General features: G+C 59.8%; 1 protein-coding gene across 1 annotated transcript in view; it reads left to right on the top strand.

Annotated features, from left to right (window-relative positions):
- Nucleotides 1–1605: 1605 nt before the first annotated feature.
- Prrx2 (paired related homeobox 2) overlaps nt 1606–27083 on the top strand; it is a 35411-nt gene continuing 9933 nt past the window's right edge. The window contains exon 1 of the mRNA XM_026386520.2: nt 1606–1858. Coding sequence (XP_026242305.1) covers nt 1606–1858 — 253 coding nt within the window. The remainder of the gene's footprint in view (nt 1859–27083) is intronic.

Below are 27083 nucleotides of genomic sequence, written 5' to 3' on the forward strand. Positions count from 1 at the left end.
GAGTTGCTTAGCTCTTTGCTTTTGCTGAGGCTGGCTTTGAACTCGCATCCTCCTGCCTCAGCCTCCCGAACTGCTGGGATTACAGGTGTGTGCCATGGCGCCCAGCTGTGCCCATAGGTTTCTAATGTGATCTGCAGGGCAGGAGCTGGGCTCAGAGAGGGCTGGTGTCCCATTTAAAGGCACACAGCAGTACACCATGCCTAGTACACTGGGCGGGAATCTGGTCTCTGACACAAAACTGTTCTGACCCTGGGGAAGCCCCACTTGGGGGCCCTGTACTGTCCTGGGATGAGACCCCCATTCTGTGGGCTTTCTGGGTGCTCCAGCCAGGCCTCCCCTCCAAACATTATTCAGGGCTCTACGGGACTCAGTCTCTCAGAAAGTGGTCCAGCCACACACACTGGGTAGTGCTGGGAACCCCCGGGGCAGGCTGGCCCCTGCCAGTGCCCTGGGAGAAGGCAGGTGGCCACCTCCTTGCCAGCCTTCTCACTGGGCACTGCTTGGGGCAGATTTCCAAGGACCAAGAGCCCCACCATCTCCAGACCCACAGCCTACCCTGGCCTGCACCTCCACGGCTGGCCACTCAGCCTCATCCTGGGGGTGATTCATATGCTACAGAACCAGGCTGCGGGGGTCTGGGGATGTGGGTGCGGGGCCTGTTTTCTGCGGGGAGCCCAGAGAGGACATTCCGGAAGGCTCTTGGAGGGTTATTTTTTTCTGGGGATAAGGACTGAGGGACAGGACAGTGAGCAGCAGTCCTGGGGTAGGACCAGTGTCAGCCAGAGAGCTCAGAGTCTCCCTCTGCTCCCTCCGCGGGTCTTTTCTGGGTTCTCCTTAGAAAACAAAAACAAGAGCTGAGACCCAAGTCGAGCCCTCTCTCCCTGTCACCCATCTGTCAGTCTGGCTCTCTGGCTGCCCATACCCTGTGTGTACACTAGGAATTCTGAAGGGAACCGCTTTGCTCCTCGCTCGGCTTTCCTTGGGGTATCATCCGGTGGGAAACAGGAGCAGTGGGCACAGCCAACATCCCAGCTTTCTAGGGGAGGGAATCTCGGGGCTGGGCGGAGCGAACAAGGTGGTCCAAGTGGACCTCGGATTGTTTCCGTCGGGCGGGGCAGCACTGGGGGCAGTGAGGGTGGAGCTGGGAATGGGGACATCTTCCCTGTCACCCGTCTCAGAGTCGCCCCCTGCACCTGCGGAGGAGCTTGGAAGGGGGGGGCCAGTCTCTCCTCTCTGACCCCCAAGAAGCGACCCCGCGCGGGAGCTCGCGGCTCCCCAGACGTAGTGGGGGGTGGGGTGGGGGCGGCGCTCGGGGCTCCGGGCCCCGCCTCCAGCGGCTCAGCGACGGACCCTCCCGGCGGCCGGGTGGGGCGAGGGGAGGGAGGAAGGGGCGAGGTCTGCCTCAAGAGGGGCGTGTGGCCGGCGCAGCCCGTCCGGCGACTTGGGCGCGAGCGGCCGGCGGCGAGGGGAGGGCGGACGGTCCGTGCCCCGACGTACGTCAGCGCGGCCGGGGAGGCGGCGGCGGGACGGCAGAGCGGGCGGACCGGGCCCCGCTCCACCCGCGCGCGTCTCCGCCGGGGCCCCGCGCCCCGGGCCGCCCGCGGCATGGACAGCGCGGCCGCCGCCGCCTTCGCGCTGGACAAGCCGGCGCTGGGCCCGGGGCCGCCGCCGCCCGCGCTGGGGCCCGGCGACTGCGCCCAGGCGCGCAAGAACTTCACGGTGAGCCACCTCCTGGACCTGGAGGAGGTGGCGGCCGGGCGGCTGGCGGCGAGGCCCGCGGCCAGGGCCGAGGCGCGGGAGGGCGCGGCGCGGGAGCCGTCCGGGGGCAGCAGCGGCAGCGAGGCGGCGCCGCAGGACGGTGAGTGGCGCGGGCCGGGGCCGCCGAGGGCGTGGGGACCGCGGGACCGGCCCGGGCGGAGTGCGGCGCTGGAGGGAGGCGGCGCTGCGACCCTGGGGCGCGGGACACGCCGCAGCCGGGGCGGGCTGCCGAGGACTGGAACTCTGGACTAGGGCAAGGGACCTTCGGCCGGAGCCGCCTAAAGTCGTGGGTGTGCGACTTCGGGGAAGGGGCTGCCCTGGCGCCCGGCCCTGGAGGCAGCCCGCGCCGCCTGGGAAGTGGGTGCGATTCAGTCGGTGCCTTGTTACAGCTGGAAGACGAGGCCTTGGAGGGGCAGAGCCTCGGGGTTGGGCAGCTGGGTTTCCACTGTCCCCCATGCCCGCCAACTACTGCCGCAGAGGGTTCTTGGGTGTTGACGCCTGTGTGCCCCCACCCTGCAGTGTGCCCAGCATCGCGTCCTGGGTGGAAGGGCTCAGCCCTAAAGAGCCAGCCGGGCCTCTCTTCCCCTGCAGAGGTTAAAGGCCATCAGGAAGGGGCTTTAAAAACAAACAATCCACCCAAGTGGCTTTTTTCAAAAAGTCACACAGGATCACAGAGTCCCAGTCCTTGGTAAGAAGGGGTGGGGGCGGGGAGAGCAGGAGATGGGGATAAAGCAGCAGAGGTCCCAGCAGGACAGTTTCCTGGAGGCAAGGCAGAGGGCAAGACAGATCGCCCAAGCTCACCCATCCCGCCCTGCCCTAGCTCTGGGGGTGGGCTGGCCTGCTGGGGGCTCTGGGCCACCTGGCTTTGTTCTAGTCCCCCACAGGGTCTGCGGGGTGAGCCGGGCTGGGGTCCCCTACCTTCCCGCCCACCTCTGGCATCCCAGTTCCTACACCAGCCTCTTGGTTCCCGGAATGCCCAGGCTGGTGAGGAGCCTGGTTCTCCCACAAGAGGGGGACAGGGACAGTGGAGGTGACGGCAGCCTAGTCTGAAACCCCATCTGGGAGCACGTGTGTCCTTAGGACAGCATCCTGCTGCCTTCCACAGAGCACCTTCCAAGGGCACCCTGCCCCTGCCAGCCTGGTGAGGAGGGGCCGCTGGCTGCCCACAGGGTGTCTGCCCGCCCCCAGGCACAGGCCTGGCTGTTCCCTCTACCTTCTAGGGTTGGGGTTTAGACTCCTGATGGGAAGGTGGGGAAGGCCATGACAGCCCCAGGGCATTGGTGGGAGAGAAGGAAGGAGAGGAGGGATGGCGGGAGGGTCTGGGCAGGAGGCCGGGCCTTTCCCAGGTGGGGCCCCCAAGGTCTCCCTGGGGAATTCTCCTGGGAATCCAGGTGGCTGCTGTCGTCTGGGGATGTGAGCACCTGGAGGGGACCTCTGAGCTGCTGGGCAGCTGGGTCCATGGTGGGAGTCCCCAGCAGCCCCCTGGGGCCTGACCACCTTCCCCAGGAGCCTATGAGGCCTCCTGAGGAGGGGCTTCCTGCACACTGGGGGTGTCCTGAGGGGCAGAGGACATGCTGGGTCCCTGTGGGGTCAGTTGGGACAGTCTGGGCCAGGCTCAAGGAGTTGCTCACCAGCTGGCCTCTGCCTCAGGAGCCACACCCAGATCTGCCCTGGGACTGTGAGGTGGCAGCGGTGAGTCCAGGTCTGTTCATCCCTGGTCATGTGCCTCTTCCCACTGCCATCTGTCAGGGATTCCCACGACCCGAGGGATCCAAAGGCGGGGGACCTTTCTCCTGGTGAGCACAGCATGCACCCCTGGACCCTGTGAAAGTGGGCATCCAGGGCTGCGGGTGCTGGGACTCCAGACCCCGGGGCAGCACAGTGGGCTGTGGCTGACACTGGCCCATCCTGGCACCCCCTGAGGCCTCCTACCTGCTGGGAAGTGTGTTTTCCTGTGGCTTCTGGGCTCTCTCCAGGTCCAGAGAGAAGGACTGGCCAAGAAAGAAGCCACAGTTCCTCCTAGAACAGTTGGGCTTAGTAGGGAGACGAAGGGGCTGAAAATCTGGTAGGTTTTCAACCTGCTGAGTTAGCAGGCTCGAAATTCTGAAAAGTTTTTAAAAATCTTTTGTTTCCTCAAGCCACCAGCAGTACCTCTCCTTGCTGCCAATGACTTCCCGAGACCCGTCTCTGCCTCGGGCTGGCCGGGGAGGCTGTGGCTTCACCCGTGACTCAGAACAAACCAGGGTCTCGGGTTCCTCCCAAATCAAACGCTGAGGGCTGTGCGGGCGCTGAGCTATGCCAAGCACGTTAGGAAAATAAACCCTCGTTCGCCGCCTTAGCAGTGACTTACAACAAAAGAACCCACGCTCATCACCAGAGTTTCTCTGAAGCATTCCCTCCTGTGGGCAGGGCGGAAACCAGGACGGGACACACTGGGAAAATCAACAAAGGCCCTGGAGGCGGCAGAGCTGAGACCCTGGCCATGAGGCCCTGGCCTGCTGCAGGAGGGACCTGGCAGATCCCCCGCGGGGCCACTTTTCAGACATCCAGGATGCTGCTGCGCTGCTTGCAGTCTGAGCCTGGGGTGGCCAGGGCGAGCGTGGCCCTGGGGTGGGCCACCAAATCCAACAGGGTGATGTGGTGGCTAGCCATGGGCCGGCAGGGCCAAGGGAGGGCCTGAGACACCACTGAATCTGGGAGACAGGCAGACTCGCTTTCAACTTTTTTAGTGGTGATAAAATATGTCGAGCCCAGGCTTTACCAGGTTAACCATTAGCGGGGCACAGATCCTTGGCGTCAGGGATGTTCACACTGCCATGCAGCGGTCCCCACCTCCCACCCAGCAGGTAACCTCTGCCTCCCCGCCCCGGGTCCCTGGGCCGCTCTACTTTCTGTCTATCAATCAGGCCACTCTGGGGGGCTCCAATAAGTGGGATCAAACAGTGTTTGTCCCTAGTGCTTGGCACCTCCCTTGGTGTGACTTCTGAGAGGTTCACCCTGGAGTAGGTCGCAGCCCTGGGGTCCTGCGCCGTGTGGGCGTGGCTTTGGCTCATCCCCCCCAGTGGCACTTGGGTCTCGCCACCTGTTGTAAGCAGTGCTGCTGCGAAGTGTGCAAACAGCCACACACCCCAGCTTTCCATTCTCTGGGGTGTTTCCGGAAGTGGGCTGGCCGGGTCCTGTGGACACTCTCTGCAGTTTTTTTTTTTAATTATCACTAGCTGATAGACCTTTATTTCATCTTTTTTTATGCGGTGCTGAGAATCCAACCCAGTGCCTCACACATGCGGGGCAAGTGCTCACCGCCAGCCCCAGCCCCAGCCCCAGCCCCAGGCCCAGCCCCAGGCCCAGCCCTCTCTGTAGTTCGAAGGGACCGTAGTTCGGTTCTCTCGGTGGACTCTGGGTTGCTCTGCATCCGCCGGGAGTGGGCTGAGGGGACACGAAGCGTTCTCTGGAAGCAGGTCTTCTAGGAGAGTCCTCTCCCCCGGCCTCCTCTCCTCCCCAGCCTCCTCCTCTCTCGTTCCTGCTGGGAAACCGAGTCATGCTGCTCAGCCAGAGCTGGCTGAGCCATGGGGCGCCTGAGGACCGGTCCTGGCTTGTGATGCCGGCTCTACATGTGGCCTTCTCCGGGTCCCACCTGGACATGGGAGATGGCACACAGGTGTTCATGAGTCCCTTCCTGATTGGTCACGTCTCCACCCGGCCTAGAAGACCACTCTGTGGTGGCTGAGGTCGTAGCCCAGTGGTGGAGCGCTGGCCTGGCCTGAGGAGGCCCTGGGTTCCGTTCTCAGCCCGCGTAGAAATAAACTAAAGAAAGCCACTCTGTGGCCCGTCCCCTGGGCTTGTGGTGTCTCAGAGCCTGGACCTGGTGCCTGGACCCTCAAGCAGATGAGGGCGTCTCGGCACAGGCCCGGGAGTGGGGAGAGGAGGACCTTTGGTGGCAGCCAGTGGCTGGGGCAGTAGTGGGCCTCTCCGTGCCTGTCCGCGGGAGGACACCTGCCGTTTCAGGAGGGTCCTGCCCCTCTGTGCAGCAGACCTGGAGTGGGGCTTGGGGCCTGGCACAGGGACCTCAGACCCCCAGCATCCCGCAAGGCCTTCCTTTCAGGTGGGCACTCAACAGTCTAGAGCTGTTTCCCCCAGAAGATTCTGGAAGGTACCTCTGGAACACTGCTTGCCCACACCCTTGAGGCCTAAAAAGAATCCCAAAGTTCAGTGTTGCCATCTGTGAAACGGGAACAAGGGGCATCCTTTATGGGGGAGCCCTGAGTGTATGGGGTACCCAGCACTGTAGGTGCTCAATAAAGTGACAGCTGCTTGAGATGCCCGCAGTGACCCTGCAGATCAGGCCCGGCTGGTGACTATCATCCCTATTTTTTTGAGGCCCAGAGAGGCTAAGTACCCTGCCCAAGCTCTCACAGCTGGGGAGGGAAGGCTGGGCCTCGTCTCCTGCACAGCTCCGTGTCTGGCTGGGGAGGGTGAAGGAGGAGCTGCCCCTGGCTGTGGGGAAACTTCCGAGAGGGGTAGGGAGGTGGGCTGGGCCTTGAGGGCCGGCGCCGACTGGGGTTTTGGGATGGACATTGTGTGTACGCATCAGGGGCTTCTGAGCAGCAGAGACCTGGGGTTGGGGTGGCTGGTCCTGGGCAGGGCTGGGAGGTCAGGTTGGACCGGGCAGAACTTGGCATGTCTTCATGGTGACCCAAGCCTGAAAGGACAGTGGCCAACCGTGGGTGGAAGCAGACCTGGGGGTTGCTTGGGGGGCCGTGTGTCCCTGAACACACCCCACAGGAGGGGTGACTGTGCACTACCCTGGGGAGTGAGGGGGAGGGGCGTGGCCATGGTGTGGCCTCCCCCGGGCGCATGGCCAGCAGAGTGCCCACTGTGCGGCCCCAGCCTCCTGCTCCCCGCCGTGCTGGCCGCCACCATCCAAAGCCACCCGGGAGCCCCGGGAGTTCTGAGGCAATGTGACCCAGTGTGCACCCCCAGGCAGGTGCGGGCTGTGTTCAGGGGGCCGTGCAGTAGCTGGGGGAGGGGCTTCTCCAGGTCCTCTGCAGCCCGGTCTGGGGCTGGTGGGGTGGGGGCTGCCCAGCTTTGCGGGGGTTGAAGGTGATGGAGTGAGGCAAGAGTCCCCACCCCTCACTCTCCGTACACCTGTCTGGACTTGGAGTGCCCAGGAGGGTCCCTGTGGAGCAGAGATGGGACAGCCCCCAGCTCCCTGCTCATCCCTCCTCCCTCCCTTCCTTCCTCAGTCATGGCACCTCCTCTGCCCCCAGCGTGGGTGGCTCCTGCCAGGAGCTCCCTCTGTGCACACAGTGGGTGGTTTGTAAGTTTTGCCAACAGGAGCCACTTGTAGCAACTGTCCAGGAAGCTTCCAGAACTGTCATCTCAGAGGAAAGGGGTTTTCAGGCCCGACTCACGTTAGCTTAAGACACTCTCTAACCCTGCTTTGTGGTAGGTCGGTGAGAACCCTGTCAAAAGCTGGCATTTGGGAACCACATGTCCCCAACTCCCAGAAACGACACACACACCCGCTCACACCCCACGCCGCACATGCACACACACACCACACACACCCCATCCCGAGGCTCCAGTCCTGCCTGGATGATCCCTCCCAGGCTCTTGGTGGCCAGGGTGGCCGCAGGCAGCTAGTGGATGAGCAGATGGATTTGCTGTGCGCGGGCCAGGGGTCAAGTGCCTCTTGCGATGTGCTGTAGTGGGGAGCTACAGAGCTTCCTGTTTCGACGGAGGGAGGTTGGGGGTCTCGCCAGGCTCCCACACCCAGCAGAGGCGCTGAGACAGGGTGTCCCCCAGCATCCAGCAGTAGGGGAGGTGACGTGCGACAGAAGCAGGTTGCACCATGCTCGTTGGCCTGGCAGGGCAGAGCTGACCCCCAGCTGCCCAGAAAGAGACTGTGTGCCCAGCGGTGCCAGGCACAGCCCCCTGTGGCCCAGCCCAGCAGCCTGGACGCTCAGGCTGTCCTGGGAGTGACAAAGCACTGAGCCCGGGTCCCTTCCACATCTGGGAAGCTGTTTGTTGCCAGCCTGGCTCCTGGGGACCACCGTGATGACAGGACATGGTCTGCGTGAGGCCCTTTACGGGTAATGATATCTTTTATTGTGTCCTAAAAATGAAGCAGGCTCTGGAAGATATTATTTTTGGTCTCTTTGTGATCGGTTCTGCTTTTCTACGTGTGGGATGGGCAGCCGGAAGCCCCAGTCTGGAGGGTCGCTGGGCAGGCTTGGAGGGCGCCCAGAGGCCGTTGCTGGACAGAGGTGGCGCCCTCCCGAGAAGGTCCTGGATCGAGGCCTGAAAAGGGCAGGGTGCTTAAGGACCTGGAGGCCAGGAAGTGTCCACAGAGGGACCCTCCAAGCCAGAGCTGAGCAGGTGCTTCTGAGCCTTGAGATGCAGTCAGGGGCCCTCAACTAGGGCTCGGGAAATCGGGGCTCCCACTTGGCCTTGCCCGACCCTCCAACCCGGGGCACGCCTCGTTGTTGGGTTGAGCCCAGTGCCCCGTGTGCAAAACGAGAGGATTGGGCCGTGTGTTTCTGGCCATATTTTATGAGCGTCCACGAATGGCTGCCTTGGAATCACCCAGGGAGCTGGTTGAAGTCTGTGTCCCAGCTCACGACATCAGAATCTGGCTCCAGGGCCTGGACCTCCACATTTAACGGGGCCCCCAGTGATTTTTATACCCTGCCGAAGGCTTCCCCAGAGCTGCTGTGCTCCTTCACCTCCATCTTCCCACAGGGCTGGCGAGGCTGCCGCAGGGTGCAAAGGTTGGCGAGGCTCAGGAAGCTTCCAGAGGGAAGGGCTGGAGCCCAGGAGAGGGAGGGAGCTGCTCGGAGGCTGAACCCTCCCCCAGACCTGGCTGCAGGAAGCCACCCTGTGGGGTGAGGGGAGGACAGCTCTTCTCTGCCACCCACAGCAGTCTCACCCCTTGGTACCCGCCTTCAGAGGCCCAAGGAGTTAGGGGGAAAGGGGTCATTGTCCTTACTCCCCCCTACCTGCAGAACTGGGGTCTCTGCGACCGTGGCCACTGAAAAGTCCCCTCCTGGCTCCCTGCCCACTCCGCCCCTCCGCCACCCTCACTCTGTTGCCCACCACACCTCCCACGGGCTCCCCTCCAGGGGTGCCCCTAGGGTGGGCATGCACTGTCCCCAAGGAGACGGCCACTTCTCCTAGCCTGTCTTCTGCCCCCTCCTCCTGTCCCCTTGTCGGTCCTTCCTGGCCGCGGGTCTCCCCACCCCTGGCCTCCCTTCCTGCCGTGGGCGCCGACGTTCACACGCCAGAGATGGCGTTATTAAAAATGACATTTAACCAGGGCTGGAATTACCACGCGGATGGCTGCAAACCTCTGAATCAAAGTGGGAGCCGCCAGGCGGGCGCGCCTGGCAGGGGCCTCGCGGCCTCCCCGCCGTCAGAGCTGTGCACGGGCCTCCCATATAAAACCCCGCCGAGGGCCGAGGTCTTGAAAGCCATGCACCTCCTTTCATTAGACTAACAAATAACACGTAACAGAAAACAGCTGTGAACAGCAGCCCCTAATGCTCTCAAGATGGGGCCGCCGGCGGCCAGTCCAGCCAGTGGGCAGCGGGGCGGGCTTGGTCTGCCCCCACACCAGGGGGCGCGGGCCCTGGGGAGCGCCTGGGAGCCCCTGTCTCCAGGCCTCCTCCTGCACCCGGCAGGCAGGCAGGCGCTGGGAGCTCCTTCTCCCTTGTCCTCTGGCTGGGGGGGGGGGGGTCTGAGTGCAGGGGAGGGTTCCCCGGGTGGTGGGCTGCACAGCTGGAACCAGAGGCCAGGTTTTGAGTCCCAGCTAGGGTCTGAACCTGCTGAGGCCTTGCTAGGTCCTCCTCTCTGAGTTCCACACTTGGTATAGGAGGAGAATCCTGCCTCGTGGCACCAGCTCTTCAAGATTTGGGAGATGATGGATGCAGGGTGCTGGCAGCTGAGCTCCTGAGGAGTGCTGAGAAAGGGTGTCTGCTGGCCTGGTTACAGAGAGGAATCACAAGCTCAGAGAGGCTTAGCAACTTGCCCGAGACCACATAGCCTAAGGCTGTGCATCCCTGCAAAGCCCCCCCCCCCCACTGACCCTGTGGCCCTGTAAGCCAGAGAGGCTCTAGCTGCGGACATCATTTCAGGTTGGGTGTTGGGACACTGGGTGCCTCCCCCAAACCGGAAACATGAGCCTCGCAGCCCAAACCTGGAGAGGAAGGGCTACATCCCAGACTGGGGGAAGAAGTCCAGAGAAAACAGCCCAAAGTTGGGAGGAATGACAAATTGGCACTTTGTTCCATTTCCCTTTGTGATGAAGCCACAGAAAAGGGACCTTTTTGCCTTGTCCTGAGAGCCAGGAACATGAACTCTCTGCTCCCACCGAGATATGCTCTGCTTTCTGGCTCCAAGAAAACTGGACGGGATTCATTCGTCCGCTCATCCACTCAGGGCCCTGGTCTGTCGTCGGGGGCACTGTGCGGGAGACCCGAGGACAGGCGGGCCTGGCCCTGCGGCCATGGGGCTGCGCTCAGAGCAACATGGCCGCCTGCTCTCAGCTGCGACGTGCTGTGGCTCTGGCTGGATTCTCTGCAGGTGAGGGAGGGAGGTGAGGCCTTCACTCTGCTTACAGAGCAGAGGCCCAGAAAGGTGGAGGGACTTGTCCACAGCCCCCAGGTCCACGCTGCCCCAGGGGGCCGAGGAGCTCTCCCTGTCCCGCCAGGAATCCAGACCCCACTCTTCCCGGGAGCCACTGAGTGGACGCTGACCCGCAGCACAGTGGGGCAGGGGCACTGGGGGGCTGGGGGTGGGCGCGAGAGCCAGGGAGGGGCCGGCTTCGGGAAGCTCGGTTTCCTAGAGACGTCATGTTCTAATTGAAGGGCAGCCTCGCCCCAAGAGCCAGCCGCCTGGTCACCACAGCCCGCGGAGGAGAGCGTCCCAAGTTGCTGTTGACAAGAAGTAAAAAGGGACTCTGCTCCGGTTCCACCAGGAAGGACGAGAGAAAGGCAAAGACCTGACAGCAGAGGAGGCTGGCTGTTAGAAGGCGGCTGCTGGTCCAGCAAGCTCATGTCTCAGGGAGCAGACTCGGGGGGAGGCGCCCTGGGAACCCCCCCATCCCACATGTTCGTTGAGCACCTACTACATGCCAGTCCTGGCTGGCCCTGGAGGAGACAGGGAAGGGCCCGGCTGCTGAGAGCAGACCATGAGGCTCCCACCTGGTCAGGCGTGTCGGGTCCCTTCCTGGAGGAAGTGGAATTGCAGTAGGGACCTGAAGGATGAGTGAAGTGAGAAATGACTGCTCTGGGTGGAGGGGACACATGCAGAGGCTCAGGGGTGGGAAGGAGTGTGGCTGTTCCAGGAGCAGAAGGATCAGGAGAGGGTCCAGCAAGCCCATCTTGTTCGAGCTTTGCCATTTTTAGGCGCTGGGGTAAAGCTCCTTGGTAACGCGTCTGCTTAGCCTGTGCGAGGCCCTGGGTTCAATCCCCAGCAGCAGAACAATAAATAACGTAGATTTTCCACGGTTGAGAGCAGTGGAGTCCTTCCTCTGTGGCAGGTGTCTGGAGTGTTTGGATCACCCAGGCCTTCCCCAGGGGCTCTCGAGAGGGCCAGTGTCCCCTGTTCTGTGGGGGCAGCAACCCTATCCCAGTTTCCCTGGGCCTCCTGGGATGCCCTCGCCTCCACAGGGAACTGATCACAGGCTGCCGCCGCCTATCAGGCCCAGGCCCCTGCTCAACTCCGTTGGGAAGGCCAGGTCTTAAGTTGGGGAGCCCAGGTGGAGGGAAGGCCCAGGAGCCCTCAGTCAGGGGTGGGCAGGTTCCTGTGCCCCACCTGTGTGGGCCTCACCAGTCCCCTGCACCCATCAGGAGGGTGGGCGGGGTGCAGCGGGGGTGGGGGGGCAGCGCCATCCCTGGTAACAGTGCATGATGGCAGCAGCTCGGCATCAGGGCTGTGGGTCACAGATGCACAAAGACCTAGAGACAGAGTTCCACTCACCAGCACAGGAGGCTGTTCCAGGCAATCGGCTGCAGACCCCAGGGGACGGCGGGTCGGGTGCTCGGGGCAGGGGGACCTGGAAGATGGGTGCAGGTGGCAGGTGTCTCCTTCGTCTCCGTCACCATGATCCTGACAGTGTGGACCACTAATTGTGCCTCTGCTACATGTTTTACTCTCCGTGTGGATCCTCTCATTGGACGTCCTTTGGCCCCGTTTTCCAGCTGAGGCCCAGCAAGTCGGGTTACGCAGTGAGACTCCAGGGCCAGCAGGTCAGGGGCCTTTGTCTGCAGGAATTCTCCACCCTGCCGGCCCAGAGCCCAGGACGGTCTCCCTGTGACCTTGCCTCCATGGGTTCCTTTACGGTGGGCAGCAAAGATTCCACCGATCTAGAGCAGGACTTGCTAAACAAGACCAAGCTGTCCTGGATGCAGACAGGCAAGCTGGGACCGCCCCCACTGTCCCCATGCAGCTTGAGGTGACCTGGGCCTAGATAAGACCAGCCCCAGAGAGTTCCTGCAGGTACCCTTAGGGGTACTGTGGGGATTCTGGCCTCAGCCTCCTCCTCACTTGCTGAGTGATTTTGAAACGTGCTCATCTCTCCGATCCTGGAATTTCTCTTCCACAAGATGGAAGGACCTGGGGCTTGGGCTGTTCAGGAGAGTCGATGAGGTCAGGCGGGTGGGAGCTCAGCTCTGTGCCTACTGGGCCCCCTCCCTGTCCCCCAGGAGGAGGGGCGGGAGAAGCTTTGCAGCCACCTCCCCCCGCAGGCAGGACACTGAGTTAAGCCAGTGGGCCCCAGCAGCTCACTGGGGGGCTTTGCTGAAACCTAACTCTAGTGTCCCCAAGGGGGACACTGACCAGCCCATTGCCCCCAACCTCACAGGACCCAGACCCCTCTGTCCCTGCCCCGTCTGCCTGGGGACCCCTGTTGGGAGGGACAGTGCTGAATTGCTGCCTCGCTGCCGCTGGACCTGACCACCACTCCAGAGCGGGAGGAGGCGTCTTGCTTTATTTTCCACGGCACTGACTGTAACCGTGTCTAATTTCATGACAAATACCATCCATAAAACACAGCACAACTATTTTTATAATGTGGTGTTTGAGGTTAAAAATTCAAATTAGAGATTAATTGCAACTTCCAGGAGACCCGGGGGTGAGAGAGCCCGGGGAGAAGGCTGGGACGTTCGGATGTGTGTCCGGAGGGCTCTCCCCTACCCTCCCGGCCTGGCTAGAGCACGAACACGCATGCGCACTCACACGCCACCAGTCCCGGGCCCTGCAAAGCTGGCGCAGACGTGCTGTTCGCCTTCTGAGGGAAGCTGATCTGGACCCTGGCTAACTTCTCTGCCTAGGACCCCCTGTCAGCAGCCGTCTGAAGCAGGTTCCCCAGGACAAAGCAGTCCTGGGGTTTTGGGAGGCAGATGGCAGAGGAGGGAAATGCCCAGAGCTTGGGGGACAAGAAAAGAAGTGAACAGATCAGGTTTATGGCTGTAGGTGCCAGCTCTCTGCTTCTCCATAAACCCGCCCTCCAAACCAAAACCAGATGGAAAGTGGTATGAGGACGGGGAGACGTGTGGGAAGGGAGGCCTGGTCGGGAGGAGGCAGGATAAGAGAGCCCCATTCTCAGAGAGGCCAAAGGCAGGACGCATCCCCTGTGGCATGCAGGGGCCAGCTCGGGGACCCTGGCGAAGGAACTTGGGAGTTCTGGAGGTCTCACTGGCACTTCTGGGCTCCGTGGGGAATCACGGATGAATGTTTCCTGTCTTCTTCAAAAGGGGGAAACAGCAATGGATGGGAGAGGGGCCACTCTGGGCACCTCGGATTTCCCTCTTTCCACTTTCCCATGGTTATGGACACCCCTGAGGAAGAGGTGTGGTTAGGAGGGTGGCAGCTCCCGGGAGTTGCTGGCCAGCTGTCTGTGGCCCAGAAAGGGACCATGGAGTCAGACTGGCTCCACCGGGCCCCTGGGGCAAGGAGTTTCTGAGCCTCTGTTTCTTCATCTGTAAGGCGGGGACAATGGCAGCACCTACCCAGAAGGAGGAAGGGGATAGGCGCACTGGGCACATGGCAGGCTCCTCCTGTCCTTATTATTACTGCCGTTGCTATTGTTAGGATCTCGGGGTATGGGACCCAGAGAGAGGACGGAACTGAGGGCCCAGCCACACCCCTGGCGGCTGTGGGTCCCCAGGGACCCTCATCTTCCCAGCATAGGGATCAGGAAGTGTCCCAACCCAAACTAGCTCCATATTAAGGCAAAATCTCTGTCCCTCCACCCCAGTCCCACCCCGAGGCGGGGCAGCGAGAGCAGGAGCTGGTCTATCCCCATTGTCTGTTGGCAAACTCAGGACCAAGCCAGAGGGGGAGCGCAGGCGGCCTCCACCGGCTCTGGGCAATGGCTTTGTCCGCTCCCGGGGGACTGCTCCGGTATCTGCAGTCCTCCTCAGCCCTTGGCACAGCAGACGCACAAAGCCGGGCCTGAGCGCTGGGTCGGAACAGCCTGAGGGCGGGGCCGAGCTCAGCCTCTCTGCGGTGGCTTCTTTGGGTGATGTCGCCCGTGTACAGGAGCCCCTGCTGGGACCCGCTTCCTTCTTTTCAAGGTCCCCCACTACAGGCGAAGCACTAGACTAGCAGGACCTTCCTCTTCTTTATGGAAGGCTGTCGATATCTCCATTTCACAGATGAGAAATAGAGGCTCCTTTATTCAGTGCGTTTCATGACCCCCTACTAAGCTCAGGCTCTAGACAGCCAGAGAGTCCCTCCCACCGCCGCCGGCAGAGGCAGCGTCCCACTCGGGGAGCAGAATCCAGAACACCCCACCCTGTCCCTGCTCACCCCACTGCACACGGCTGCAGCTGGCCAGAGTCCCCCAACAGGCCGCACAGATTATCCTCCAAACCTAGCTTGGAGAGGGACCCCTGACCCGCCCATGTGGCAGGGGGTCTGCGAGTAGAGGAGAGAGGATTCACGAGGCGGTCCGCAAGTCCCTGGGCGCAGTGCTCGCTGCAGATTAGGGTGGAAAGGGGCTCCCGGAGCAGGGGACCCACTATTCTAGTTCTGCCAGAGGGAGGGCAAGGGTCCAGAGCGAGGACAAGGAGCTTAGGCGGTGTGCCTGTCAGGGCCGTCACCTAAGACGGATAGAAAACCAGTTGTGGGTTGTGGGTTGTGGGTTGTGGCTCAGTGGTGGAGCGCTTGCCTAGCATGTGGGAGGAACGGGTTCGATTCTCAGCACGGCCATGGGGCTTGGATCTACGAAGACAGACAGACTCACTCACACGCAGCCAAAGAAAAGATGCCAGAAGTCCCAGCAAAAGTCTCCTTATGCCCTGATTGGGCCCCGGCCCACCTCTGAACCAATCACAGCGGCCAAGAGAAGCTGGGTGCTGATTGGTTGGACCCTGGGCCCTAGGGGAGGCTGTTGTCCAGAGGGGCCTGGGAGTGCTGGAGCTCGGTGTGGAAAGGAAGAGTTCCCAGGACAGCTTGGCCCGCTGTGCTTCATGTGCAGCGCCTCATGCAGGCCTCACTGAAGGACCTGCATCAGCCAAGGCTCAGAGAGGTCCAGTAACTTTCCCAAGGGCCTTCGGCTTGTGAGTGGGGCAGCAGAACTCACTTCAGGACCTCAGTTTCAATCATGACTCAAAGCCACCCCCTGTCTGCCCATGAGGTCTGGACGGCTGGCTGGCCTTCTTGGCCTCTCTGCCAGGGCAGGTAGTGGTGCCACCGAGGCTGAGGGCACCCATCTATTCAGCCACAGGCTTGTGAGCCAAGGGATGCCAGGGGTGATGACAGGAAGCCCCCTAGATGGCCAGGGAGTGTCCCAGCCCTACCTGATTCTGGGGAGATTGCCCAGGCCTGGGCAGCTGGGCTGGTTGGTTCTTACTAGGCCCAGCACCCTCTTCCAGTAGCAAGGTCCCCCACCATGTTGCCTTGGACCCAAATACCCTTGACCCATGGCCAAGAACAGTGGTGACATGCCATCTCCCGCACTCAAGATGTCTCAAACTATTTTAAAATTATACTTCTGCCCTGTAATGTCAAAAATTAGGTTCTAGGCCTTCATTTTCCTGGGCCTTAACCCTTGTGTTCCTAGAGGCTCAATGGCTGGAGGCTCAGAACCCTTCATCCCTGCGCCCCAAGAGTTTACTGAGCACCTGTGGTGCCAGGCACAGGCAAGCTTAATCGCTGATGGCAAAGAGCTGGGTTCTTCACGGAGGGGTAAGAGCAAGACTGGAATATCTACTAGCCAGAAGGGACAGCCTACGCAAAGACAGGAAGTGACCTAGAATCCTCAGGAAGCTGAGGCAGGAGAATGGCAAGTTCCAGGCCAGTCTGAGCAATTTAATGAGACCCTGTCCCAAAATAAACATTTAAAAAAGAGAACTGGGGATGTAGCTCAGTGGCAGAGCACCCCTGGGTTCCATCTCCAGTGCTGCACAAGGAAACCCTCTGAGCTGGTGTATCTGCATGCTCCAGGCCTTTTCTTTTTAGAGATTTAAGCCAAGGGTGCTTTAGCACAAAGCCACGTCCTTGGCCCTTTCTATTTATTTATTTTAATTTTTTGAGACAGGTTTTCGCTAAATTGCTTAGGTCCTGGCTAATTTGCTGAGGCTATACTCAAACCTGTGATCCTCTTGATTGAGCCTCCCGGGTCACTGGGATGACAGGTGTGCGGCACCATGCCCTGCGCTCCTTGGTTCTCGCCCAGGGTAGGAGGAGGGGGACGTCCAGGTGAGCATGAATGAAACACTCACCTGGGCCTGTGCTGGTGCAGGGTGGGCTCCAAGGGTGGGCCCCTTGGTAACAGGTGCGTCATCAAGCCAGGGCCTTCTCAGAACTAGGTCCCAGTTCATGCAATTAGGACTGGGGATGTGGCTCAGTGGTAGGGCACTTCCCTGGTGTGGGGAAGGTCTTGGGTTCCATCCTCGATACTGAAAAGGAAAATAAGATTGTTGAAATTAACCCTCCCTGCTCCCACCCCTCCCCTTCCCTGAGTGGGGGCCTGGGTGGGCCCAGGGGGGTGGGAATGCTAATGAAATCAGTGGAGCCCGGTGGGGCCACCCGTAGGGGAGAATTATGCAAACTACACTTCCTGTTCCAGGCTCTTTTCCATATTTGATTGTCTGGGCTGAGGGATAGACACCTGCAGCGCAGAGTCAGAGCGGGGACAGATCTGCTGCCTCAAATGACAAGTCTTCTTGTGGAGCCTGGGAGATGTGGGCTGCTCAGGGCACTCAGGCTCATGGACCAAAGTGGCCTCTGGCTCGGCAGGGAAGAGGGGAGAGGTGCAGAGGGTCAAAGTAGGTCCCATCCCCTGACCGTCTTCCAGATGCCATCTCTCAGCCCCCACGTGCCATGCTGTATGGACGGGGAATGGAGGCAGAGAGGGAGGAACGGGTTGAAAGAACAGCCTGGCTCCCCGAGGGTCACTGGACCCAAGGCCATGGGGTCCTGATAACAACCAGGTCGGGAACAGGAAGGCATCTTGGCCCAGCCTGGCTCAGAGCCCAGCTGTGCAGGCCTGGGCAGGCCACGTCCACTCTGAGGGAATGAGACGGGGTGCTGAGGATTCACTCTGTGAGTCCCTCAGAGGGAGACACTCTGTGCTCCGTGAGGTGAGGGGCTTGTTTAAAGCCATACCTGGACCCAGGAACTGCCCCTGGTCTCTGCCCCTCCTGTCCCCCAAGCACCTGTACTGGCACATCAGTCTCATATTTCTCCCAAGGTGCATCGTTGACATTGGACAAGGCCTATTTGAGGGAGAGAGGCCAGGAAGGCTCATGGAGCCAATTCTGTCACTCTGTCTGCTGTCATTCAAGAGCATGGCGCCCAGAGAGACACTGGAACCTGGGAGCTCACACAGAGTAGGGCCTGGGACAGGAGACCAGGCCTAAGAGCCAGTGTGGGGAAACATGCAGACACGTGCTCCAGGGTCCTGACTTCAGGGAAGGGCTTTTTGGGCAGGGTCTTGTAGGATGAGGAGGAGCACACTGCTTGCCCTCTGCCCCAGTCCACGCATCCCTGCCCTCCTGCCGTGTGGCCTAGCATCTTCTCTGTGACCTCAGCCTTCTCCTTCATAGAATGGGGTGGACAGCGCCTGCTCTGCGCTTGGAATCATAGTTTGTAGCCTTTTCAGTTTGGGTGTCAGTCCCCAGTTTCACATGGGCTCATGGCTTGGGTGCTGGTGTCAGGACACAGGGAGACACTCTGTGCCCCCTAACACATGCCTGTCTCCTCTCTGGGGCTCTCCTCTTTCAGGCCTTCCTGCGCCCTCCATCCCCAGCTCCCAACTCCCCAAGTGCTTGTGTCTCCAGCAAGAGCCTGCCTGCAGCCTGCCCTGGGGACTGGATGACCTCAGGCCAGTCATCATGGCTCCCCCATCTGTAAAAGGGGGATGATAGCACTTATCTTCCAGGAGGGTGCCAGACCTTGTGGGCGGGCACCTTTGGCTCTGGGGACTGCTCCTCGCAAGCTGGCAGGAGCCACTGTGTGTCCTACTCTCCTTCCTTGCAGGGCTCACTACCTTATAGTCGTCATCTGTAACCTCCTCGTAGGTGGGTCTCCATTTTGCAGGTAAAAAGCAGGCTCATTTTGGGTAGACGTCCATGGCCACAGGGCTGGAGCTGGCCTCGAGGCCTGTGTGGCACCGGCCATGCACTTGGTGTTCTGCACCAGTGGCCTCCACCCTGGCTGAGGGCTGACTGGAGAGCTTTCAGTGAGGCCTGGTGGGTCCTGCCCCAAACCAGCCCAGTGGGACTCTCAGGGGTGGGGCCCAGGGTCTGGCATCCAATTAAGCTCCACCCCCACCCCGCCTGACCCCTGCACTGTGCAGCTGGGGCTGAGGACACTGGAGGCCTTGCAGCCACTGTCCCTTCCCTCTCCCCTGCCCTCTCCTCCTCCTATATTGTGGGATATGTGCACTCCTGTCCTGAGAGCTGGCTTAAAAGGTGGGGCCGGTTTTCTCCAGGTTGACTTTTTTCAGGCTTCAGGGGTTAAAGTAAGTGGCCCACACCTGTCATCCCAGCAGTTTAGGAGGCTGGGGCAGGAGGATCACAAGTTCAAAGCCAACCTCAGCAACTTAGTGAAGCCCATATCAACTCAGTGAGACCCTGTCTCAAGATAAAATCCAAAAAAGGGCTGTGGATGTGGCTCAGTGCTTAAATGCCCCTGGGTTCAATCCCTGGTGCCAAATTAATAAATAAATAGAATTGGATGGGCCACTGTGTGTTTATCCACTCACCTACCCGAGGCCATCTTTGTTGCTTCCAAGTTGGGCAGTTTGAATAAAGCTGGTGTGAACAGCCGTGGGCAGTTCTCATGCGCACATTTTTCAGCTCATGTGGGTCAATACGTGTAGGGTCTGCTTAGCTTCCTAAGAAACTGCCAGACTTTCTTCCAAGTCTAACGTCTCTCCCCCAGCAACAGACGCACATTTGGCCAATTGTCAGTGTTCTGGACCTTGGCCATTCTCATGGGCGCATCATGGTGTCTTCTTGTTTTAAGTCCATTCCCCAGTGATATATGACATGGACCATCTTTTGTATGCTCATGTGCCATCTGTAGGTCTTTGGTGAGGTGTCTGCTCAGGTCTTTTGCCCATTTTTTAACCAGGTTGTTTATCATTTTTGTAAAAAAAAAATTATGGTAGATAGTCTTTTTCTCTCTCTCTTCCTCCTCCTCCTCCTTCTTTCTCTTCTAGGTAAATAGTATTTTTTTAAAATTTTTTTTGTAGTTGTAGATAGACTGAATGCCTTTATTTTATTTGTTTATTTTTATGTGGTGCTGAGGATTGAACATAGTGCCTCACACATGCTAGGCAAGCGCTCTGCCACTGAGCTACAGCCCCAGCCCGGTAAATAGTATTTTTAAAAAATTAATTGAACTCTTGGGGCAAAGCTTGCCTCACCACAACCTGACTATAGGTATTTATCTACAGAGCTTCTCTGCTGTCTGTATTTTAAATATGTTAGAAAATTTTTCTTGCTATCACCAAGCCCTGTGGACAAGGGTTTGCCTACTGGCAATGCTAGATAGTTATGGATTTATTTCCTTTAAAAAGTGGAACTGATGCTAGCGTTATGGCTCAGGGGTAGAGCACCTGCCTAATATGCATGAGGCACTGGGTTCAATCCCCAGCAAAACATTAGGGAAAAAAAAAAGCTAAATAAAGGTATTGTATCCATCTACAACTAAAAATGTTAAAAAAATAAAAAGCAGAACTGAACATGCACTTCTATGACCGGTGCAGGACCTCCCCAAATGCAAGTACTGGGGGCCAGGGAGAGGGAGAGGGTGGCTGCAGGACCCTCTGGTTCATCTCCTGGAGTCCTTCTGCAGCCCAGGGAGAAACTCAACACCGCCCACGCAGGTGGCCAGGCCTGGCTAAGGCCAGAGCTCATGAAGGTCCAGGGTCGTCCTGGATATTTGGGGGGATCCTCTCCCCCCCCCCCAGCCCATGAGTGCGGACACACCTGCAGTTGGCACATCCTCAGAGCTTCCTGGCTAAGGAGGACGAGGGAGGCCATGGAGTGGGTGTCAGGCAAAGGGACAGATTGAAATGACCAGAAACTGCCACAAAGTTCTCTCTAGTGCAGATGAGAACCTGCCTTGGGGAGCCAGGCTGCAAGGGGCGGCTGCCTGGTAGAGTGGGCTTCCTTCCAGACCCTCTGCCACCTTCCTCTTGCTCCATGGGACCAACTTGCTTGTTTGGTTTGGTTTTACCCCAGAGCTTTATTTCGTCTCCCTCCTCCCGGGCGGAGGGCAAGAGCCTGCTTCACCACCATGGGAGAGCTGGGTGGGGATCCCCTCAAGGCTGGAGCCCCCCTTTTTGGACCCCTGCATCCTTTGTGGGGTGTGGGGAGCAAGGGCCCCACCAGCACAGAATATTTAACATGGGGCTTGGCTGGAAAGCAAAAGGAGCCTCTCCGCGGGTGGCAGACGCAGGGCCTGCTACCTGCAGGCGGGAGCTTTTCTAAAGTGCAGTTTGTTCTAAAACCCAGCATTTCTGACAGCGCAAGTTAACGAGCCCCCAAGTGAATTCAGAGAGTATTAATGGGAAAGTTCTACCCAGAACTTCGCTGTTCAGGGAAAAAAAAAAAAAAAAAAAAAACTTTAAGGGCAAGTGTGGCACTTTGATGTGGACCCATATCTTATAAAGCCCCCTCTGAGGAGGGGGAGCTAGTGTAACCTGGAGCCTGCAGATGGCCTGCAATTGGCCAGGCACATGCTCCCCGAGAGGGGCTGGTGAGCCGTGCACCACCAAGGGGCATCCAGTACTCACACTGGTGTGAAGGACAGCTCCTGAGGAGTACAGTCCCCTTTCCCCAACAACCACCCATGCCCTTAAAGGACAGAAAGGCTCCGAATGTGCCCTGGGCTTCCAGCTTGGGTGGGGTGAGATCTGCCATGAGTGGAGGCCTTGCAGTCGGTCCTGTCAAGGGAAAGGAGTCACCCACATTCGTGAGTGCCCCGGGAGGCCACACTCCCCAGGCAGGTACTGGGATAGGAGGACTTCTGCTAAGGGATCAAAGGGACCCTGAGGAAGGGGAGTGGAGGAGGGGTGCCCTGGTGAGGGTCCACATTGCTGCCGGCGGGGGTGACTTAGGGCTCCAGGTGCGCGGTTAGCAGTGGAGGAGCGGGCACTGATCCAGGATGCACGGGGGCCCGGGTGGCGGCGGGAGGCCCACAGCTCAGCCGAGTGCCCGATCTGCTGCCTTGCCGGCCCTGGACCTGCGGCTGTGACCGCCCTCCCCCGCCTCACTTCCCGGCCTGTCCAGCTGGGATGGCGGGTGGAGTCCGTCACGGAGCCCGTCCAGCCGGTGGCCTTGGGTGGCACGGCCGTGGGAACTGCCCCTCGGTACTGGGGGTCGGAGTCCCCTGCGCTTTGCTCAGGGAGAGGGAGGGCGGCGGGGCGGGCGCAGAGGGGGCGCCGGGCGAGCAGGCGGCGGGGGCGGCGCCCGTCCTGTCGGTCCTGCCATGGCCACTCCCAGGGCGGCGGGCCGCGCGGGCTGGGCGCGCCGGGCTATTAACGTCTGTGTGTCTGGGCCGCGGGTCTGCGGCGAGGCAGGCGCCAGGGGCTCGCCTGGAACCAGATGTGCCGCGGCGCCGCTCTGGCCGCCACCGGCGCGGCGCGCTCGCACGCACGGGCTGGCGCGCACATGGCCCGGCGGCGGCGGCTGGCGCGGGGCGCGGCACCCACCCCGGGCCTCGCGACCCCCGCCCGGCGGGCGCGGCAAGGGACCCCCGCCCGCGAGGGCAGCGGGCTGCGGGACGCCGGTTCCCGGGGCAGTGCCATGGCCCGCGGCCTGTCCCCGAGGGAGGGGACGGAAGGGTGGCCGCCCGGAGTCCAGCCCCCCTCCGGGCTGGGGGCTCCCCGTCCCCCAAAGTTTATTTTCTTAAGTTTGCGCGTAAGATCTTTCGAAGCTCTGAGTCAGGGCCTCCCCTCCGCCGGCCTCGTTGGCCACCAGAAAGGCCCGGAGGGCGGGGAACCCGGCGGCTGCGGAAGGGGCTTCAGGCACAAGACGCCCATTGAGGCCCTTCCCAATGGCGCCAAATCTGCCTGAGCCACCGGAGGAGCCCCGGCCCCAGCTGTCGGTCACCACCGTGACTCCCGACACCGCCCCCGGCAGCCCTGGGTGCTCTGCTCCTCCGGATCAGCCCCTTCAAGTCTCTGGGGCCCCATGCTGACCTGGTGGGCTCCCGTGCCCTGCCGGGGTGACCCTTCCGGGCAGGGGAGGTTAGGAAGAAGCCCAGGGCGTGGATGAGGAGGGGCACTTATGTCCATCTCCATGGAGGCCACATGGAGAGTAAAGAAGAGGCCAGGCCTGAGGAGAAGGCCTCGCAGGCCCTCAGGGTAGGGAGCACCCCTTGGCTTGCAGCCAGGACCCTGCCTGGGAGAAGAGTGGGCCACAGGAAGTAGTGAAATCCAGCCCTGAACCGGGGCGTGGGGTGGGGGAGCTGTGGGCCTCACACATCAACAGGCCGTGTGGGCAGGCCTGCACTATCTGCAGGGGCCCAGCATCTGACCGCCAGCCAGCTGCCATTCCATCAGCCAGTATATGGCAAGTCTGGGACCCGAGTCTGGAATCTGGCTCCAAGGGACACGCTGACAGCTACTGTGACTCAGGTGTATGTGACTGATCCTGCATATTTGTCCTTCTAGTTCTCACCACTGCCCCAGGAGGAGATGTGGTTGTTACCCCCATTTTCTAGCTGGGAAGACTGAGGATGTGAGAGGCTGTAGGAGAGGGTGCAGCCATGAAGGAGGGACTCAGAGCCCCAGCCTGACTCTGGCATCCACAGCTCCTGCCATTGGGCTGGTGGGCACCCCTGTCCTGGCGGTTTTGCATGTAAGAACCTGGAAGTGCTGGAGAGGAGCGTCTTGGAAAGACTTCCTCTGAAGCAGGTGGGGCATTGAACACCCCCATCCTTCCCCCCAGAAAGCTATAGAACTGAGCCGGCCCCCAGGGTTTACAGTAGACAGGAGCTGGGAGGAACCTAAGTGTCCAAGGGGAGGGGAGTGACTGGCTCAGCAGTCTTGGTCTCCACGTGGCTGTGAAGACGACCGAAACTAGGGCAGGGGGCTGAGGGTGGATGGAGTGAGCTTCCGGCCACCCGCAGGGAGAAGCCTCACCACACTGAATCAGCTTCATAAAATGGCGAGGTAATATCAATCCCCTCAGCCTGAACACACACACAACAGCGATGTTACCTGAACACTTACAGGGTGCCAAGTGTTGTCAAAGCACTTTAGATACCAGTCTCCACTTACAGTGAGGACTCTGAGGCTCAGAAAGGTAAAGCCACTTGTTCACAGATCTCATGTAGCTGGCATGTGATGCCAGCTTTTGAATGCAGTTATTTTCAGGAAAGCAAAGTGTGGTTGGACAGGTTGTCCACTGCACAACTGTGGGGGGCACCCGCACACTGTAGTCTATTGGAATGACAGTCTTAAAGTTGGGCAGTGCACGAACTGTGTGATCATATACCTTGTCTTTAGGTGTGTGTGATCTTACTCCCAGATTCTCAATCCATGCCCCATCCGAAAGAGAAGACCACAGTTATCCACACTGTAAGTACCTGGATACATGTGGACACAGGACCTAAAGTCTGGAAAAAACAACAACAACAACAGTATGGTAGCTACCTCACCTTACAAATGTCCTTCGGTGGGGCTGGGGATGTGGCTCAAGAGGTGGCGCGCTCGCCTGGCATGCGTGCGGCCCGGGTTCGATCCTCAGCACCACATACCAACAAAGATGTTGTGTCCGCCAATAACTAATAAATAAATAAATATTAAAAAAAAAAAAAAACAAATGTCCTTCGGTGATGGTCTTTGTGGTTGTCATCATCCCCCAACTCCCCTTTAAAAAAAGAAGAAGCCAGGCACAATGGTGCATGCCTGATTCCACCAACTTGGGAGGCTGAGGCAGGAGGATCACAAGTTCAAGACCAGCCTCAGCAAGTTAGTGAGGCCCTGAGCAACTTAGTAAAACCCTGTCTCAAAATAAAAAATAAAAGCACTGGGGATGTGGCTCAGTGGCAAACATCCCTGAGTTCAGTCCCAGTACTAAGAAGGAAGAGAAGAGCGAGCGGAGGCGGGGGACAGCCTATTGAGGCAGCTCTGGCCTGTGGAACCTTCTGTAGTGATGGACGCGTTCCCCATCTGCAGTGTTCATCGTGCCAGCCACTGGCCACATGTGGCTCTTGAGGCCTTGAAATGCAGCTCGTGTGACCCAGGAATGGGTTTACATCCTCGTTTTAATCCGTGAAAGTTCAAGTTGAGGTGGCTGCGTGTAGCCTGCAGCTGCCAAGAGGCACAGGGCAGACCTGGAGCCTCCATCACTGTCCACCGCGCTGAGCCGGGTCCTTCCCAGATGGCTGCACTGAAGGTCCTGGTTCCAAAACTTGCAGGTGCTGGAGGGTCTGCTGCAGATCCTCAGCTGGCCCCTCTGCCGAAGCCAAGTGCCAATGTCTCGGCTTGGCACAGAATCACGAGCCACCACACAGCTTTGTAGGTTCAAACAGCAATTCTTTATTCCGGATCCCACACCAGCCTCCACACACGTTCAGGGGCAGTCTAAATCTCCCCGCACACTTCACCTACTCCACGAGGCTTTTTCCAAATCTCATTTGAATCTCACGAGAACTCAATGGGAACAAGCAGTAGGAACACCCTAATCCCAGCAGCAATAATCTTCAACCTCAACTTCCCTAAAACCCATATTCTTAAACCGGGAAACGCCTTAAACCCAAGGACCGGGATACTTCCTCAAACCTGCAGGATACTTCCTCAAACCTGGATCCACCCTCGATCACCTTGAGCAGGGTCATCTTACTAAAGCACACAAGCAAGGTCGCAGCAAATTTCCAAGGCAAGTCCATTTAACATGGGGTACACTGGCAAGGATTACGATGCGTCATACCCACTTGGTAATGGCTGTCAGCACCCCTCGGGACGGGAATGTCCCATTACAACCAGTAGAATTCCAAAGCAAATGGTCAGTGGCTGATTCCAGATTCTGAGAAATCTAGATCTGGGATCTTCCCTTGCACTGGGAGCTCCTGTGTGTCCAGGGGCAGGCAGTCCCCAGAGTCAGGGCTGACGCTGCTTGGAGAGAGCAAAGTGGTCCCGGAGTCCCCAGTGCTGCCCCTTCACAGTCTAAACCCAGCAGAACTGGGGACCGCGGCGAGCAGAGTTAGGGCCCACTGTGCCAGGAATCTCCAGAGTCAGGGCTGGCTGTTGTGAGAGGGCTTGATTGGGAACGTGTTCGAGGCGCGGGAGACCCCAGGGCCTGGCTCTGATCCCCCGCCCCCAGAGGCAGTCCTGGGCTGACCGTAGCTGGGATGGACACAGGTGCTCACCTGCCCCCACCCAGCAGGGAGCACCAGCCTGAGGACCATGGGCACCACACTCTGCTTGTTCAGGTAGAGGGAGGGGGTCAACTGAGCCCAGAAATTGGGCCTGTCTCTGCTGCCTGTCAACAGCAGCCTCGGTCACCCTGGGCTGGAAACGGCGATTCCAAGAAGGGCTTCCCCTAGCCACTCTGGGCACAGGGAGTTTGGACATAAACCCCCATTTGGCCCTTCCTGTCGGTGTGACCTGGTTAGTTACTTCCCCACGTTGATCTCCCTGGTCCCCACTGTGAGCTTGGCTCAGAACCGAGCCCTCTGCATCCTGGAAAGCAGGGCTTTGTAACCCAGGCCCAAGCGCACGGTAAAAGTTGAGCAGATGGAAGAAAGAAAAAAAAAAGGATGGGGAAGAAGAGATCCTGTCCCCCCCCACAGCCCCCCCCCCCCACCGTGGCTGCAGGGGCAGGAGCCCTGAGACAGCCCTGGAGCATGGCCAGCTGAGCCTCACACACAGTTTCCAGCCTGCCCGGAACCCACAACTGGGTCAGGAAAACCTCCAGCATTGCTTCAAGTTCAGCCTCGGGGAGGGCAGCACTGTCCCCAGCCACGGTCAGGGCGGTGGCCACCAGCCTGGGAAGAAGGAGCTGTGGTGCACTGGGGACCCTGCCGTGGGGCAAGGGCAGAGGCACAGGAAAAAGGACTCCCCACCCGGCTGACTTGAGAGAGGGTGGGTGGGCAGGATTCCCGGATCGCTGCCCCTGGGCGTCACCTGCAGACTTCTTGCACACCTGTGCTTGCCTGGGGAGGGGTCGGTGGCGTTCCTTGGAGTCCTCGAGGGGTTCAGGGTTGAGTAGGGGAAGTGCCAGAGAGCTGGGCCAGGGCTCCATTTGGGGAAAGGATTTTGAGATGAAGGTGGTGAAGCACCGTCGTGTTCGCGGCTCTTAGGAAGATCCTGGACCCAGCCCCACGGCCAGAGACGGGGTTACAGACGCTGCTCCTGCTGCCGTGGACACGCGGGAAGCCCAGACTCAAGAGGGGAGATGTCCCTGGGTGCAGTGGGGCACACCTGTCATCCCAGTGTCTGCGGGAGGGGGTGGGGGTGGGCTGAGGCAGGAGGATCAAGTTCAAGGTCAGCTTTAGCAACTTAGCGAGGCCCAAAGCAACTTAGTGAGGCCCAAAGCAACTTAGTGAGACCCTGTCTTAAAATAAAAATCAGGAGAAGTGGCTCAGTGCCCCTGGGTTTAATCCCGGTACCAAAAAAAAAGGAGGGGGGGGGGCTCTGTTGTCTAAGGGCACCCAGGGCCCAGTTTTTCTGATCCTCAGATACTCTGGGGAGGCGCCTCTGCTGTTTGGGTGGGGGCTGGGTCAGCATCTGCCCTGGAAGCCTGGGAACAGAAGTGGGAGGGAAGGACAGGGAGCGTCCCCGGGCATCAGACTTCAGTGAACAGAACCTGGGGCCCCGCTGCCCTGCTGGGAGCCCTTGGCCAAGTCACGTGCCCTCC

This window comes from Urocitellus parryii, chromosome 4 (assembly GCF_045843805.1).
Source record: "Urocitellus parryii isolate mUroPar1 chromosome 4, mUroPar1.hap1, whole genome shotgun sequence".
NCBI lineage: Eukaryota > Metazoa > Chordata > Mammalia > Rodentia > Sciuridae > Urocitellus > Urocitellus parryii.